This window comes from Bombina bombina, chromosome 7 (genome assembly GCF_027579735.1).
Source record: "Bombina bombina isolate aBomBom1 chromosome 7, aBomBom1.pri, whole genome shotgun sequence".
Lineage (NCBI taxonomy): Eukaryota > Metazoa > Chordata > Amphibia > Anura > Bombinatoridae > Bombina > Bombina bombina.
Genome location: NC_069505.1, coordinates 573,809,117 through 573,823,539, shown reverse-complemented (window position 1 = coordinate 573,823,539; position 14,423 = coordinate 573,809,117). Strand labels below are relative to the sequence as shown.

The 14,423-nt window shown below is 46.6% G+C and overlaps 1 protein-coding gene across 3 annotated transcripts in view; it reads left to right on the top strand.

Annotated features, from left to right (window-relative positions):
• The window catches only part of LOC128667087 (complement factor B), a 139,548-nt gene that overhangs the window by 93,073 nt on the left and 32,052 nt on the right, over window positions 1-14,423 (top strand). For all 3 annotated transcript variants that reach the window (XM_053721976.1, XM_053721975.1, XM_053721977.1), the window contains 2 exons: window positions 6,189-6,278; window positions 12,559-12,696. In XM_053721976.1, coding sequence (XP_053577951.1) covers window positions 6,189-6,278; window positions 12,559-12,696 — 228 coding nt within the window. The remainder of the gene's footprint in view (window positions 1-6,188; window positions 6,279-12,558; window positions 12,697-14,423) is intronic.

The following is a 14,423-nucleotide window of genomic DNA, read 5'->3' as shown; positions in this document are numbered from 1 at the left end:
GATCCAGCTTGTGGGCCCACTCTGCATGGGAATCTCTTTCTGGCTTGCGCAGGCCTCTAAACTTGCGCCGGTATGCCTCTGAGGTAATGGCATATCTTTCCAAGATCGCTCTCTTCACTTTAGCGTAATCCTTGCTGTCCTCCCTGGGTACAGCGCGATACGCTTCCGCTGCCCTACCGGCTAGCTTGCCTGCTAGCACCGGCACCCATACGGACTGCTCCAAATCATGTAACTCGCACAGTCTCTCAAAATCCTGTAAATACCCATCAATCTCATCCTTCTCCTCACAAAACATTTTAAATGCATGGTATGGGATTTTGGGTCTTACTGGGTTGCTGAGTGCGTCCAAAATGGATTCTGCTCGGGAGGATGCATTCCGCGGACTGTGTGCCATCACGTACTCCTGCACATCTGCCATTACCACGGATAGCATATCCCGTGGTACAGGTTGGGGTAAAAATTCCAGCCTGGTCCTCATTTCCCTCTGGTATAGGGTCTCCTCCATGGCTGCTGGAGGCGTAGCGCTGCGAGCTCTGTCTCCCTCCATCAGCTCAGCAATTAATATAGCCTTGGGTTTGCTGCTGCCTATCTTTCCCCTGGCTTCTAGCAGTTCCTTTTACGTTTGTCTCTTTAGCTTAGAATAATCCATCTCCATTCACTTCGGTCCCTGGTACTCCTTCCATCTTAGTCAGTATTGTAGTAATCCCCCTCTTCCTGAGGTTACTGGCTTGTGTAGTTGCTCTTCTGGGCGATAAGGTTCATTCCGTCGCTTGCCACCAATTGTAACGGTACCAACCGGATACCAAGGGTTAACACCAGGGAACAATGTCCTACATAGGGAATCAGCAGTTCACAACCCAGCCAGTTGTCAGGTTTAAACAGAATGACTTTTATTAAGGCTCATATGCCCAGTATTTATGCAGGTCTGACCCCCCCCAGAAGGGGGGTTGAAAGAATGTTGTACATTGAATGGAGGGAACACGCCCTTTTACATGATACAATAGAATACCTTGCTCAAGCTGATAACAATTTAAACACAGACACACACTTGGCTTTCCTTATCATCTAGGGTCTGCTCTCTGAGGTTGATTAAACAATGGACTGTGTATCAATAACATTAATGACAGTGCACAATAGCTGAGGCTAAAGCTGAACACAGTTAACTCTTTCAGTGCTGACAGAAGGGTCTGTCACATCTACATAGCACAATATACAGCCTATAGACAACCTTTCTTATGTTATAGTCCAGAAGTGGCTAGGTTTGCCACAATGACGTCATCCAAGATGGCGTCCCTCGAATTCCGATTGGCTGATAGGATTCTATCAGCCAATCGGAATTAAGGTAGGAAAAATCTGATTGGCTGATTCAATCAGCCAATCAGATTGAAGTTCAATCCGATTGGCTGATCCAATCATCGAATCGGATTGACCTCGCTTTCGATTGGCTGTTCCGATCAGCCAATAGAATGCGAGGTCAATCCGATTGGCTAATAGGATCAGCCAATCGGATTGAACTTCAATCTGATTGGCTGATTGAATCAGCCAATCAGATTTTTCCTACCTTAATTCCGATTGGCTAATAGAATCCTATCAGCCAATCGGAATTCGAGGGACGTCATCTTGGATGACGTCATTTAAAGGAACCGTCATTCGTCGGGAAGTCGTCGGCCAGGATGGATGTTCCGCGTCGGAGGTCTTCAGGATGCTGCAGCTCCGCTCCGGATGGATGAAGATAGAAGATTCCGCTTGGATGAAGACTTCAATCGGATGGAATACCTCTTCTGCCCCGCTTGGATGAAGACTTCAGTCGGATGGAGGACCTCTCCCGCCCCGCTTGGATGAAGAATTCGGCTCGGCTGAGTGAAGACGACTCAAGGTAGGGAGATCTTCAGGGGGTTAGTGTTAGTTTTTTTAAGGGGGGTTTGGGTGGGTTTTAGAGTAGGGGTATGTGGGTGGTGGGTTGTAATGTTGGCGGGGGTATTGTATTTTTATTTACAGTAAAAGAGCTGATTACTTTGGGGCAATGCCCCGCAAAAAGCCCTTTTAAGGACTGGTAAAAGAGCTGATTACTTTGTAATTTAGGATAGGGTAGGGCATTTTATTATTTTAGGGGGCTTTTTTATTTTATTATGGGGCTTAGATTAGGTGTAATTAGTTTAAACTTCTTGTATTTTTGTTTTTATTTTCTGTAATGTAGTGTTTTTTTTTTGTATTATAGTTTAGTTTATTTAATTGTATTTTAGTTTAGATAATTGTAGGTAATTTATTTAATTAGTTTAATGATAGTGTAGTGTTAGGTGTATTTGTAACTTAGGTTAGGTTTTATTTTACAGGTAATTTTGTAATTATTTTAACTAGGTAGCTATTAAATAGTTAATAACTATTTAATAGCTATTGTACCTAGTTAAAATAAATACAAAGTTGCCTCTAAAATAAATATAAATCCTAAAATAGCTACAATGTTACTAATAGTTATATTGTAGCTATATTAGGGTTTATTTTATAGGTAAGTATTTAGTTTTAAATAGGAATAATTTATTTAATGTTATTAAATTTAGTTCGTTTAATTTAAATTATATTTAACTTAGGGGGTGTTAGGGTTAGACTTAGGTTTAGGGGTTAATAACTTTATTAAGGTTAATAATTGTAGGTAGGTGGCGGCGATGTTAGGGGGGGCAGATTAGGGGTTAATAAAATTTATGATAGTGTTTGCGTGGCGGGAGTGCGGCGGTTTAGGGGTTAATACATTTATTATAGTGGCGGCGATGTCCGGTCGGCAGATTAGGGGTTAATAAGTGTAGGTAGGTGGCGGCGACGTTGGGGGGGGACAGATTAGGGGTTAATAAATATAATATAGGTGTCGGCGATGTTAGAGACAGCAGATTAGGGGTTCATAGGGATAATGTAGGTGGCGGCAATGTCCGGTCGGCAGATTAGGGGTTCATAGCTATAATGTAGGTTGCGGCGGTGTCTGGAGTGGCAGATTAGGGGTTAATAGTATAACGCAGGTGTCAGTGATAGTGGGGGCGGCAGATTAGGGGTTAATAAGTGTAAGATTAGGGGTGTTTAGACTTGGGGTTCATGTTAGGGTGTTAGGTGTAGACTTAGAGAGTGTTTCCCCATAGGAAACAATGGGGCTGCGTTAGGAGCTGAACGCTGCTTTTTTGCAGGTGTTAGTTTTTTTTTCAGCCAACTCAGCCCCATTGTTTCTTATGGGGATATCGTGCACGAACACGTTTTTCCAGCTACCGTAGGCAACGCTGGTATTGAGGGTTGAAGTGGAGCTAAATTATGCTCAACGCTCCCTTTTCTGATGCTAACGCAGCCATTCAGACAACTCGTAATACCAGCGTTGTCTTAAGGGTGTGCTGGAAAAAAAAAAGGCTTGTTAGCACCGCGGGTCTTTACCGACAAAACTTGTAATCTAGGCGTATGTTTTTATTTGTTTGTTTCATAGTCATATATTTATTTATGCACACTGCTCAACTATTCCTATTTCAGAGGAACAGTCCCTAATTCTCAGCTCTGCCCCGCTGTACCTCTCAGCCCTATGTCCCTAATTGCAGAATTTCCCTTAGCTCCATCCATGGAGCACCCAGACACACCCACAAACTGCCCAGACACACCCATAAACATTCCAGACACACCCACAAACTGCCCAGACACACCCACAAACTGCCCAGACAAACTGCCCAGACACAACCACAAACTGCACAGACACACCCACAAACTGCACAGACACACCCACAAACTGCCCAGACAAACTGCCCAGACACAACCACAAACTGCACAAACTGCCCAGACACAACCACAAACTGCCCAGACAAACTGCCCAGACACAACCACAAACTGCACAGACACACCCACAAACTGCACAGACACACCCACAAACTGCCCAGACACACCCACAATCTCACCCACTATCTCCACCCCAATACAGCTCATCCCACAGAACGGCAACTAGCCCCAGTCAACCTTCTGAGTCCATGATACCCAGCCACAAATGTTGGGAGGTATCTATGTGGCCCTGAGCCCCATTTATGAAGCAGCTATGGGCCAAAGTATTCCAGGCTTGTGCAAGCCAGCCTGAAATATATGTTAAGTACTTAACTTCTCTGCCAACTCAAGGTTAAAGGACTCCTCAGTGCAGTAGAATTGCATTATTAACAAGTGCATAATAAAAAGATAATGCAATAATGCCTACTCTGAATGTCAAATAAGCAGTAGATTTTTTTTTTCTGAAAAATTTATTTTTTCTCACATTTTCTGGACCCTTGTATCATGTGACAGACATCAGCCAATCACAAACTAGTATACGTATACCCTGTGAGCTTCTGCACATGCTCAGTAGGATCTTGTTCCCCAGAAAGTGTGAATATAAAAAGACTATGATTGATAATACAAGTACATTACAAAGTGCTGCTCTTTCTGAATCATACAAGTTTATTTTGACTTGAGTGATGTTAAAGCATCCCAATCAGATCTGATGATTGACATGCCCTCATTAGTTGCGAAGCTATGCGAGCATTTGCTTGTGCAATAGTAACAGATGTTGCCAGGCAGACAACGTTCCAGGGAGTGAAACTTATTCGTCCGCCATTTCAAAAATGGGGGCCCATGTGTTAGGAATCTGGCCATCATTGCTGTAAAGTATATATAGTCCTTTAGTAGACCTCCCAACTATCTGAGACAGCAATATGCCCTGATTTTCAGAATGTCACTTAGCCCCGCCCACAATCAACTCAGACACACCCACAAACTGCCCAGAAACACTCACTGAACTGCAGACAATCCACAATCCCACCCAGCATCCTCCTGCGGCACCACCTACTCCTGATATGGCCCCGCCCACAAAACAGCAATGGCCCCTTTAACCTCTTGTGTCCATTATACCTAGCTGGAAATATTGGGAGCAGTTGACTGCATATCCAACGCAGAATATAGTTATATAGATTAAGGACTCAAATAATAGAAATATTATTATTGGTATGCTATAAACTGTATTGAGTATTTAGGAAAACTTGTATATTGATTAAATTCAGAGAAAAACTTGCCTAAAGTACTGGAGAATATTTAGCATTGTTGCTATTACACTGATTAAACAGAACTAGAGATTTTGATTTTTCGATTTACCTATAAAAGTTTTATATATTTTTAAAGTAGACAGCTCAAGGTCTTGATCTAGGTCCATTTTAGTATATTTGATTCCACTATTTGGCAACCATAGATGATGATATAAAAAAAGTTAACGTTTTCACAAACTTTAGGTTTCTCACTGAAATTATTTACACACAACTACTGCAGTCATATGACAAATGGTTGTAAAAGTGTCTCTGGGATCCCCGTAGTTGAATTTGGCAATAAGAAGGCTGCTAATTGCAGCTGACAAAAGAAAAAAAAGAGTAGCACTAAACAGATCCCTCCAGCTCTTAGGCGAAACGAACACACAAAAGACAAAATAAGTAATAAAGCACTGAAAAGCAACGAGAGGACAAAATAGTGCAAAAAAAAATAACTGTTTAACTCAAGATTTGTAAGTTAATATTCTTTTCTTTTAATAATGCAGACCACTTACGTAGGTATATCTAAAATATATCTCGTACATAAAATACCATAAAAAACATGCATAAAAGTTAACTGTAACAAATCTTGAGTTAAACAGTTATTTTTTTGCACTATTTTGTCCCCTCATTGCTTTTCAGAGCTGTATTACTTATTTTGTCTTTTGCTTATTTCAGCTGAGCCTCCACACTTGAAATTCCTGGCAATGAAGGGGTTAATCAGTTAGCTTGTATTAAGTTATATTTTTGATGCAAAGTAGAGATTACCCTCCCAGCTGACACTTCCCACTCCCTGATCCCTACCTGATCCCTCCCAAACAGCTGTCTTCCCTCTCTCACCCTCCACTGGTCACCACCATCTAAGCCTGGTACTGGCAGAAGGTCGGCCAAGGGAATTAACATAATTTGATAATAGAAGCAAATTAGAAAGTTGTTTGAACTTTCATGCTCTGTCTGAATTATGAAAGATAAAGGTTGGGTTTCATGTCTCTGCAAATGCACACAGGCAGTACCGGCATCTGCTCTGCTCGCCAACACCCCATAGGAATACACCCATAGGAATACACCCATAGGAATACACCCACCAACAAACCAAATCTTCACTTCTGTTCAATTCTCTATATTTAGGAAAGTATAATATGGGAGGTGATCCACGAGAAGCTGTCAAGAAGATCAGAGACATACTGGACGTCAGAAATGGAAGAGAGGATTTTCTAGGTATGTACATATACTGTATATTATATGTTTAAAGCCACAGCAGCCTCTGTCACACACACAAGCAGCCTCTGTCACAGCAGTCTCACACACACAGCAGCCTCTGTCACACCAGTCTCACACACACAGCAGCCTCTGTCACACCAGTCTCACACACACAGCAGCCTCTGTCACACCAGTCTCACACACAAGCAGCCTCTGTCACACCAGTCTCACACACAGCAGCCTCTGTCACACCAGTCACACACACAGCAGCCTCTGTCACACCAGTCTCACACACACAGCAGCCTCTGTCACACCAGTTTCACACACAAGCAGCCTCTGTCACACCAGTCTCACACACACAGCAGCCTCTGTCACACCAGTCACACACACAGCAGCCTCTGTCACACCAGTCTCACACACACAGCAGCCTCTGTCACACTAGTCTCACACACACAGCAGCCTCTGTCACACCAGTCTCACACACAAGCAGCCTCTGTCACACCAGTCTCACACACACAGCAGCCTCTGTCACACCAGTCACACACACACAGCAGCCTCTGTCACACCAGTCTCACACACACAGCAGCCTCTGTCACACTAGTCTCACACACACAGCAGCCTCTGTCACACCAGTCTCACACACACAGCAGCCTCTGTCACACCAGTCTCACACACACAGCAGCCTCTGTCACACCAGTCACACACACACAGCAGCCTCTATCACACCAGTCACACACACAGCAGCCTCTGTCACACCAGTCTCACACACACAGCAGACTCTGTCACACCAGTCTCACACACACAGCAGCCTCTGTCACACACACACACACACAGCAGCCTCTGTCACACCAGTCTCACACACACAGCAGCCTCTGTCACACACACAAGCAGCCTCTGTCACACCAGTCTCACACACACAGCAGCCTCTGTCACACCAGTCTCATACACACAGCAGCCTCTGTCACACCAGTCACACACACACAGCAGCCTCTGTCACACCAGTCTCACACACACAGCAGCCTCTGTCACACCAGTTACACACACACATCAGCCTCTGTCACACCAGTCTTACACACACAGCAGCCTCTGTCACACCAGTCACACACACACAGCAGCCTCTGTCACACCAGCCACACACACACAGCAGCCTCTGTCACACCAGCCACACACACAACAGCAGCCTCTGTCACACCAGTCTTACACACACAGCAGCCTCTGTCACACCAGTCACACACACACAGCAGCCTCTGTCACACCAGTCACACACACACAGCAGCCTCTGTCACACCAGCCACACACACACAGCAGCCTCTGTCACACCAGCCACACACACAACAGCAGCCTCTGTCACACCAGTCTTACACACACAGCAGCCTCTGTCACACCAGTCACACACACAGCAGCCTCTGTCACACCAGTCACACACACACACAACAGCCTCTGTCACACACACACACAGCAGCCTCTGTCACACCAGTCACACACACAACAGCCTCTGTCACACCAGTCTCACACACACAGCAGCCTCTGTCACACCAGTCACACACACAACAGCCTCTGTCACACCAGTCTCACACAGCAGCCTCTGTCACACCAGTCACACACACAGCAGCCTTTGTCACACCAGTTACACACATACAGCAGCCTCTATCACACCAGTCGCACACACACAGCAGCCTCTGTCACACCAGTTACACACACACAGCAGCCTCTATCACACCAGTCACACACACACAGCAGCCTTTGTCACACCAGTTACACACACACAGCAGCCTCTGTCACACCAGTTACACACACACAGCAGCCTCTGTCACACCAGTCTCACACACACAGCAGCCTCTGTCACACCAGTCACACACACACAGCAGCCTCTGTCACACCTGTCACACACGTAACAGCCTCTGTCACACCAGTCACACACACACAACAGCCTCTGTCACACCAGTCTCACACACACAGCAGCCTCTGTCACACCAGTCACACGCACAGCAGCCTTTGTCACACCAGTCACACACACACAGCAGCCTTTGTCACACCAGTCACACACACAGCAGCCTTTGTCACACCAGTCACACACACAGCAGCCTCTGTCACACCAGTCACACACACACAACAGCCTCTGTCACACCAGTCTCACACACACACAGCAGCCTCTGTAACACCAGTCACACACACACATCAGCCTCTGTCACACCAGTCACACACACAGCAGCCTCTGTCACACCAGTCACACACACAGCAGCCTCTGTCACACCAGTCACACACACACAGCAGCCTCTGTCACACCAGTCACACACACAGCAGCCTTTGTCACACCAGTTACACACACACAGCAGCCTCTGTCACACCAGTCACACACACACACAGCAGCCTCTGTCACACCAGTCACACATACAGCAGCCTTTGTCACACCAGTCATAGACACACACAGCAGCCTCTGTCACACCAGTCACACACACACAGCAGCCTCTGTCACACCAGTCACACACACACACAGCAGCCTCTGTCACACCAGTCACACACACACTCAACAGCCTCTGTCACACAAGTCACACACACACACAGCAGCCTCTGTCACACCAGTCACACACACACACAACAGCCTCTGTCACACAAGTCACACACACACACAGCAGCCTCTGTCACACCAGTCACACACACACACAGCAGCCTCTGTCACACCAGTCACACACACACAGCAGCCTCTGTCACACCAGTCACACACACACACAACAGCCTCTGTCACACACACACACAACAGCCTCTGTTACACCAGTCACACACACACACAGCAGCCTCTGTCACACCAGTCACACACACAGCAGCCTCTGTCACACCAGTCACACACACACAGCAGCCTCTGTCACACCAGTCACACACACACACAGCAGCCTCTGTCACACCAGTCACACACACAGAGCAGCCTCTGTCACACCAGCCACACACACACACACAACAGCCTCTGTCACACCAGTCACACACACACAGCAGCCTCTGTCACACCAGTCACACACACACACAGCAGCCTCTGTCACACCAGTCACACACACACACAGCAGCCTCTGTCACACCAGTCACACACACACAGCAGCCTCTGTCACACCAGTCACACACACAGCAGCCTCTGTCACACCAGTCACACACACACACAGCAGCCTCTGTCACACCAGTCACACACACACAGCAGCCTCTGTCACACCAGTCACACACACAGCAGCCTCTGTCACACCAGTCACACACACAACAGCCTCTGTCACACACACACACACAACAGCCTCTGTCACACCAGTCACACACACAGCAGCCTCTGTCACACCAGTCACACACACAGCAGCCTCTGTCACACCAGTCACACACACAGCAGCCTCTGTTACACCAGTCTCACACACACACAGCAGCCTCTGTCACACCAGTCACACACACAGCAGCCTCTGTCACACCAGTCTCACACACACACAACAGCCTCTGTCACACCAGTCACACACACACAGCAGCCTCTGTCACACCAGCCACACACACACAGCAGCCTCTGTCACACCAGTCACACACACACAACAGCCTCTGTCACACCAGTCACACACAGCAGCCTCTGTCACACCAGCCACACACACAACAGCAGCCTCTGTCACACCAGTCTTACACACACAGCAGCCTCTGTCACACCAGTCACACACACACAGCAGCCTCTGTCACACACACACACACACAGCAGCCTCTGTCACACCAGTCTCACACACACAGCAGCCTCTGTCACACACACACACACACAGCAGCCTCTGTCACACCAGTCTTACACACACAGCAGCCTCTGTCACACCAGTCACACACACACAGCAGCCTCTGTCACACACACACACACACAGCAGCCTCTGTCACACCAGTCACACACACACAGCAGCCTCTGTCACACCAGTCTCACACACACACAACAGCCTCTGTCACACCAGTCACACACACACAGCAGCCTCTGTCACACCAGCCACACACACACAGCAGCCTCTGTCACACCAGTCACACACACACACACAACAGCCTCTGTCACACCAGTCACACACACACAGCAGCCTCTGTCACACCAGTCACACACACACAGCAGCCTCTGTCACACCAGTTACACACACACAGCAGCCTCTGTCACACCAGTCACACACACACACAACAGCCTCTGTCACACACACACACACACACACAGCAGCCTCTGTCACACCAGTCACACACACACACAGCAGCCTCTGTCACACCAGTCACACACACACACAACAGCCTCTGTCACACCAGTCACACACACACACAACAGCCTCTGTCACACACACACACACACACACACAGCAGCCTCTGTCACACCAGTCACACACACAGCAGCCTCTGTCACACCAGTCACACACACAGCAGCCTCTGTCACACCAGTCACACACACACAGCAGCCTCTGTCACACCAGTCACACACACAGCAGCCTCTGTCACACCAGTCACACACACACAGCAGCCTCTGTCACACCAGTCGCACACACACAGAAGCCTCTGTCACACCAGTCACACACACACACACAGCAGCCTCTGTCACACCAGTCACACACACAGCAGCCTCTGTCACACCAGTCACACACACAGCAGCCTCTGTCACACCAGTCACACACACAGCAGCCTCTGTCACACCAGTCACACACACACAGCAGCCTCTGTCACACCAGTCGCACACACACAGCAGCCTCTGTCACACCAGTCACACACACACAGCAGCCTCTGTCACACCAGCCACACACACACAGCAGACTCTGTCACACCAGTCACACACACACACAGCAGCCTCTGTCACACCAGCCACACACACACAGCAGCCTCTGTCACACCAGCCACACACACACAGCAGCCTCTGTCACACCAGTCACACACACACACAACAGCCTCTGTCACACCAGTCACACACACACTCAACAGCCTCTGTCACACCAGTCACACACACACACAGCAGCCTCTGTCACACCAGTCACACACACACACAACAGCCTCTGTCACACACACACACAGCAGCCTCTGTCACACCAGTCACACACACACAGCAGCCTCTGTCACACCAGCCACACACACACAGCAGCCTCTGTCACACCAGTCACACACACACAACAGCCTCTGTCACACCAGTCACACACACACACAGCAGCCTCTGTCACACCAGTCACACACACACACAGCAGCCTCTGTCACACCAGTCACACACACACACAGCAGCCTCTGTCACACCAGTCACACACACACACAGCAGCCTCTGTCACACCAGTTACACACACAGCAGCCTCTGTCACACCAGTCACACACACACACAACAGCCTCTGTCACACCAGTCACACACACACACAACAGCCTCTGTCACACCAGTCACACACACACACAACAGCCTCTGTCACACCAGTCATACACACACACAACAGCCTCTGTCACACACACACACAACAGCCTCTGTCACACACACACACAACAGCCTCTGTCACACCAATCACACACACACAGCAGCCTCTGTCACACCAGTCACACACACACAGCAGCCTCTGTCACACCAGTCACGCACACACAGCAGCCTCTGTCACACCAGTCACACACACACACAACAGCCTCTGTCACACCAGCCACACACACACACAACAGCCTCTGTCACACCAGCCACACACACACACACACAACAGCCTCTGTCACACCAGTCACACACACACACAACAGCCTCTGTCACACCAGTCACACACACACACAACAGCCTCTGTCACACACACACACAACAGCCTCTGTCACACCAGTCACACACACAGCAGCCTCTGTCACACCAGTCACACACACACAGCAGCCTCTGTCACACCAGCCACACACACACACAGCAGCCTCTGTCACACCAGTCACACACACACACAACAGCCTCTGTCACACCAGTCAAACACACACACAACAGCCTCTGTCACAACAGTCACACACACACAACAGCCTCTGTCACACCAGTTACACACACACACAACAGCCTCTGTCACACCAGTCACACACACACAGCAGCCTCTGTCACACCAGCCACACACACACACACACAACAGCCTCTGTCACACCAGCCACACACACACACACACAGCAGCCTCTGTTACGCCAGTTTTTTACTTTTACTTTCTGCCCAGCATGTATGGCATACAGTGCCCTTTTTACTTTTTACAATTGAGGTCCCGATGTTGTGTTATTATTTGTGAAATTACACACTTTTTTTCTTACCTGAGTGTTAATATTATATAAACATTAAAACTCAGTTTCTTTCTCATGTTTACAGATATCTATGTCTTTGGCCTTGGTGAGAGAATTGATCAAATTGAGATTAATGATCTGGCTTCCAAGAAAGATAATGAGGTTCACAACTTTCACTTAGAGAATGCCGATGGAATGAAAAAAGCTTTTGATAACATGATAGGTATAATATAAACACGTTCAACGTGTCATTTCTGTTTCTTCTACATATTGTATATTTTATAGGGGAGTAACTTGGTTTTAGTAATACACAGTTCCCACTTTCCACTCGTCCCACATTTTCCTGCTCCATTGTACCTCTACACTTCTCTCTACCTTACAAACATCCCAGTTTCACTATACGAAACCAGGAACTGTTAGCCTGACACCCGACCCGACTCATAACCTGGTCTACTTTACCCACAGTAAAGCACCCAATACTCCACAGAGAACCCACTCTAATTTCTAGGGATGGGCAAATGTGTTTAAATTCAATTTTTAATGTTGAAATTTGATTTGGAAAATCGAATGTTAATAAGAACGAATATTCTTCCAAATTTGAAAATCGAATGTTATTTCTGGTTTTCAAATGCAACTTTCGATTTCAAATGTTGATTTTGATTTAGTTTTGATTTTGAATGTTCAGAATAGATTGAATATACACATTCAAATTTCTGTTATATATATTCCATCTATTATGAACATTCGAAATCGAAATGGTCTTGCATTATTTTGAATTAGCTTTTAAAATTTGAATATTACATTTTTAAAAGATGAATTTAGATTAGAAATACTGTTTGAAATCGAAATTGAATATTATTTTTATAAAAGATACGTGAGATAAGAAATACGCTTTCAAAATTAGAAGTTAAAATTATGATACGCATAAAACTAATTTGAAATTGAATGTTAATGATATTTTCGAATTTGATGTAAAATACATAGCTAAACATTCGGTTATTCAAAACAAATATTTTCGAATGTTCTTTAAAATTGAAAAACAAATATTTGCCAAGAGAATGTTATATGAGCATTCCAAATTTGATTTAATCGAACGAATGTATAAAAATTTGTTTAAATTTAAAATGTTGTTAAACATTTAGCTATCCCTACTAATTTCTTTCTGACCTGCCATGACTATATCTTTGGGTTATCGGTACTACTAGATTTCTGGGAGGTTATAGGCTGCTGGGGGACATTTGCTTTTTAACCAATTGGATTCCTGAGAGGATTGGATCTGGTTGGATGGCAGTGCATTGATGCCCTCTCTGGCATCCAATGGATTCTTCAAAACCACCACTCTAATCCTAGCTCTATGGAGTCGATTTATCAAAGGCTTTCGCCAGCCTTTGAGCCCATATGGCTGCAGGTTCTCACAAGAGAACCTGCACGCCGTATTTAACAAGCAGCGGTCATTAGACCGTTGCTTTCCAAACCTTTTGCCACTTCTAAAGTGGAGAAAAACAATCTCCGCTGTCTAATCCGACCGGGAGATTGATAGCTCCTGCCTGCGCGTGATTGGCTGTGCGAGGGCAGGGAGTGGGATTGCACGCAAGCGCAAAATAGCGCTTTTGTGCAATGCTGAATTCCGCCAGGGGAATTCAGCCCGCCAGAGGTGAGCTGCGGCAGACAGGGGACACGTATGTGCACCCCTGTCCGCTTCAGCTTGATAAATCGCCCCCTATATCTAATTGTAATCTTATTCTATCCATAACTAAGTGCAATGTTGCTATTCACTCACCATCAAGAATTTGCAATTGTTTACATTCTCATACCAAGATGCCAGTTGAGATCTTTACTTACAGATTCCAGCTTGAAGACTAAGTTTTACCATCTTGCTGCCTTTTCACAGACTTGCATTTAAGCCAATCAGCGCGGATTCATAAATAACTCCACAGGAGTGAGCACAAT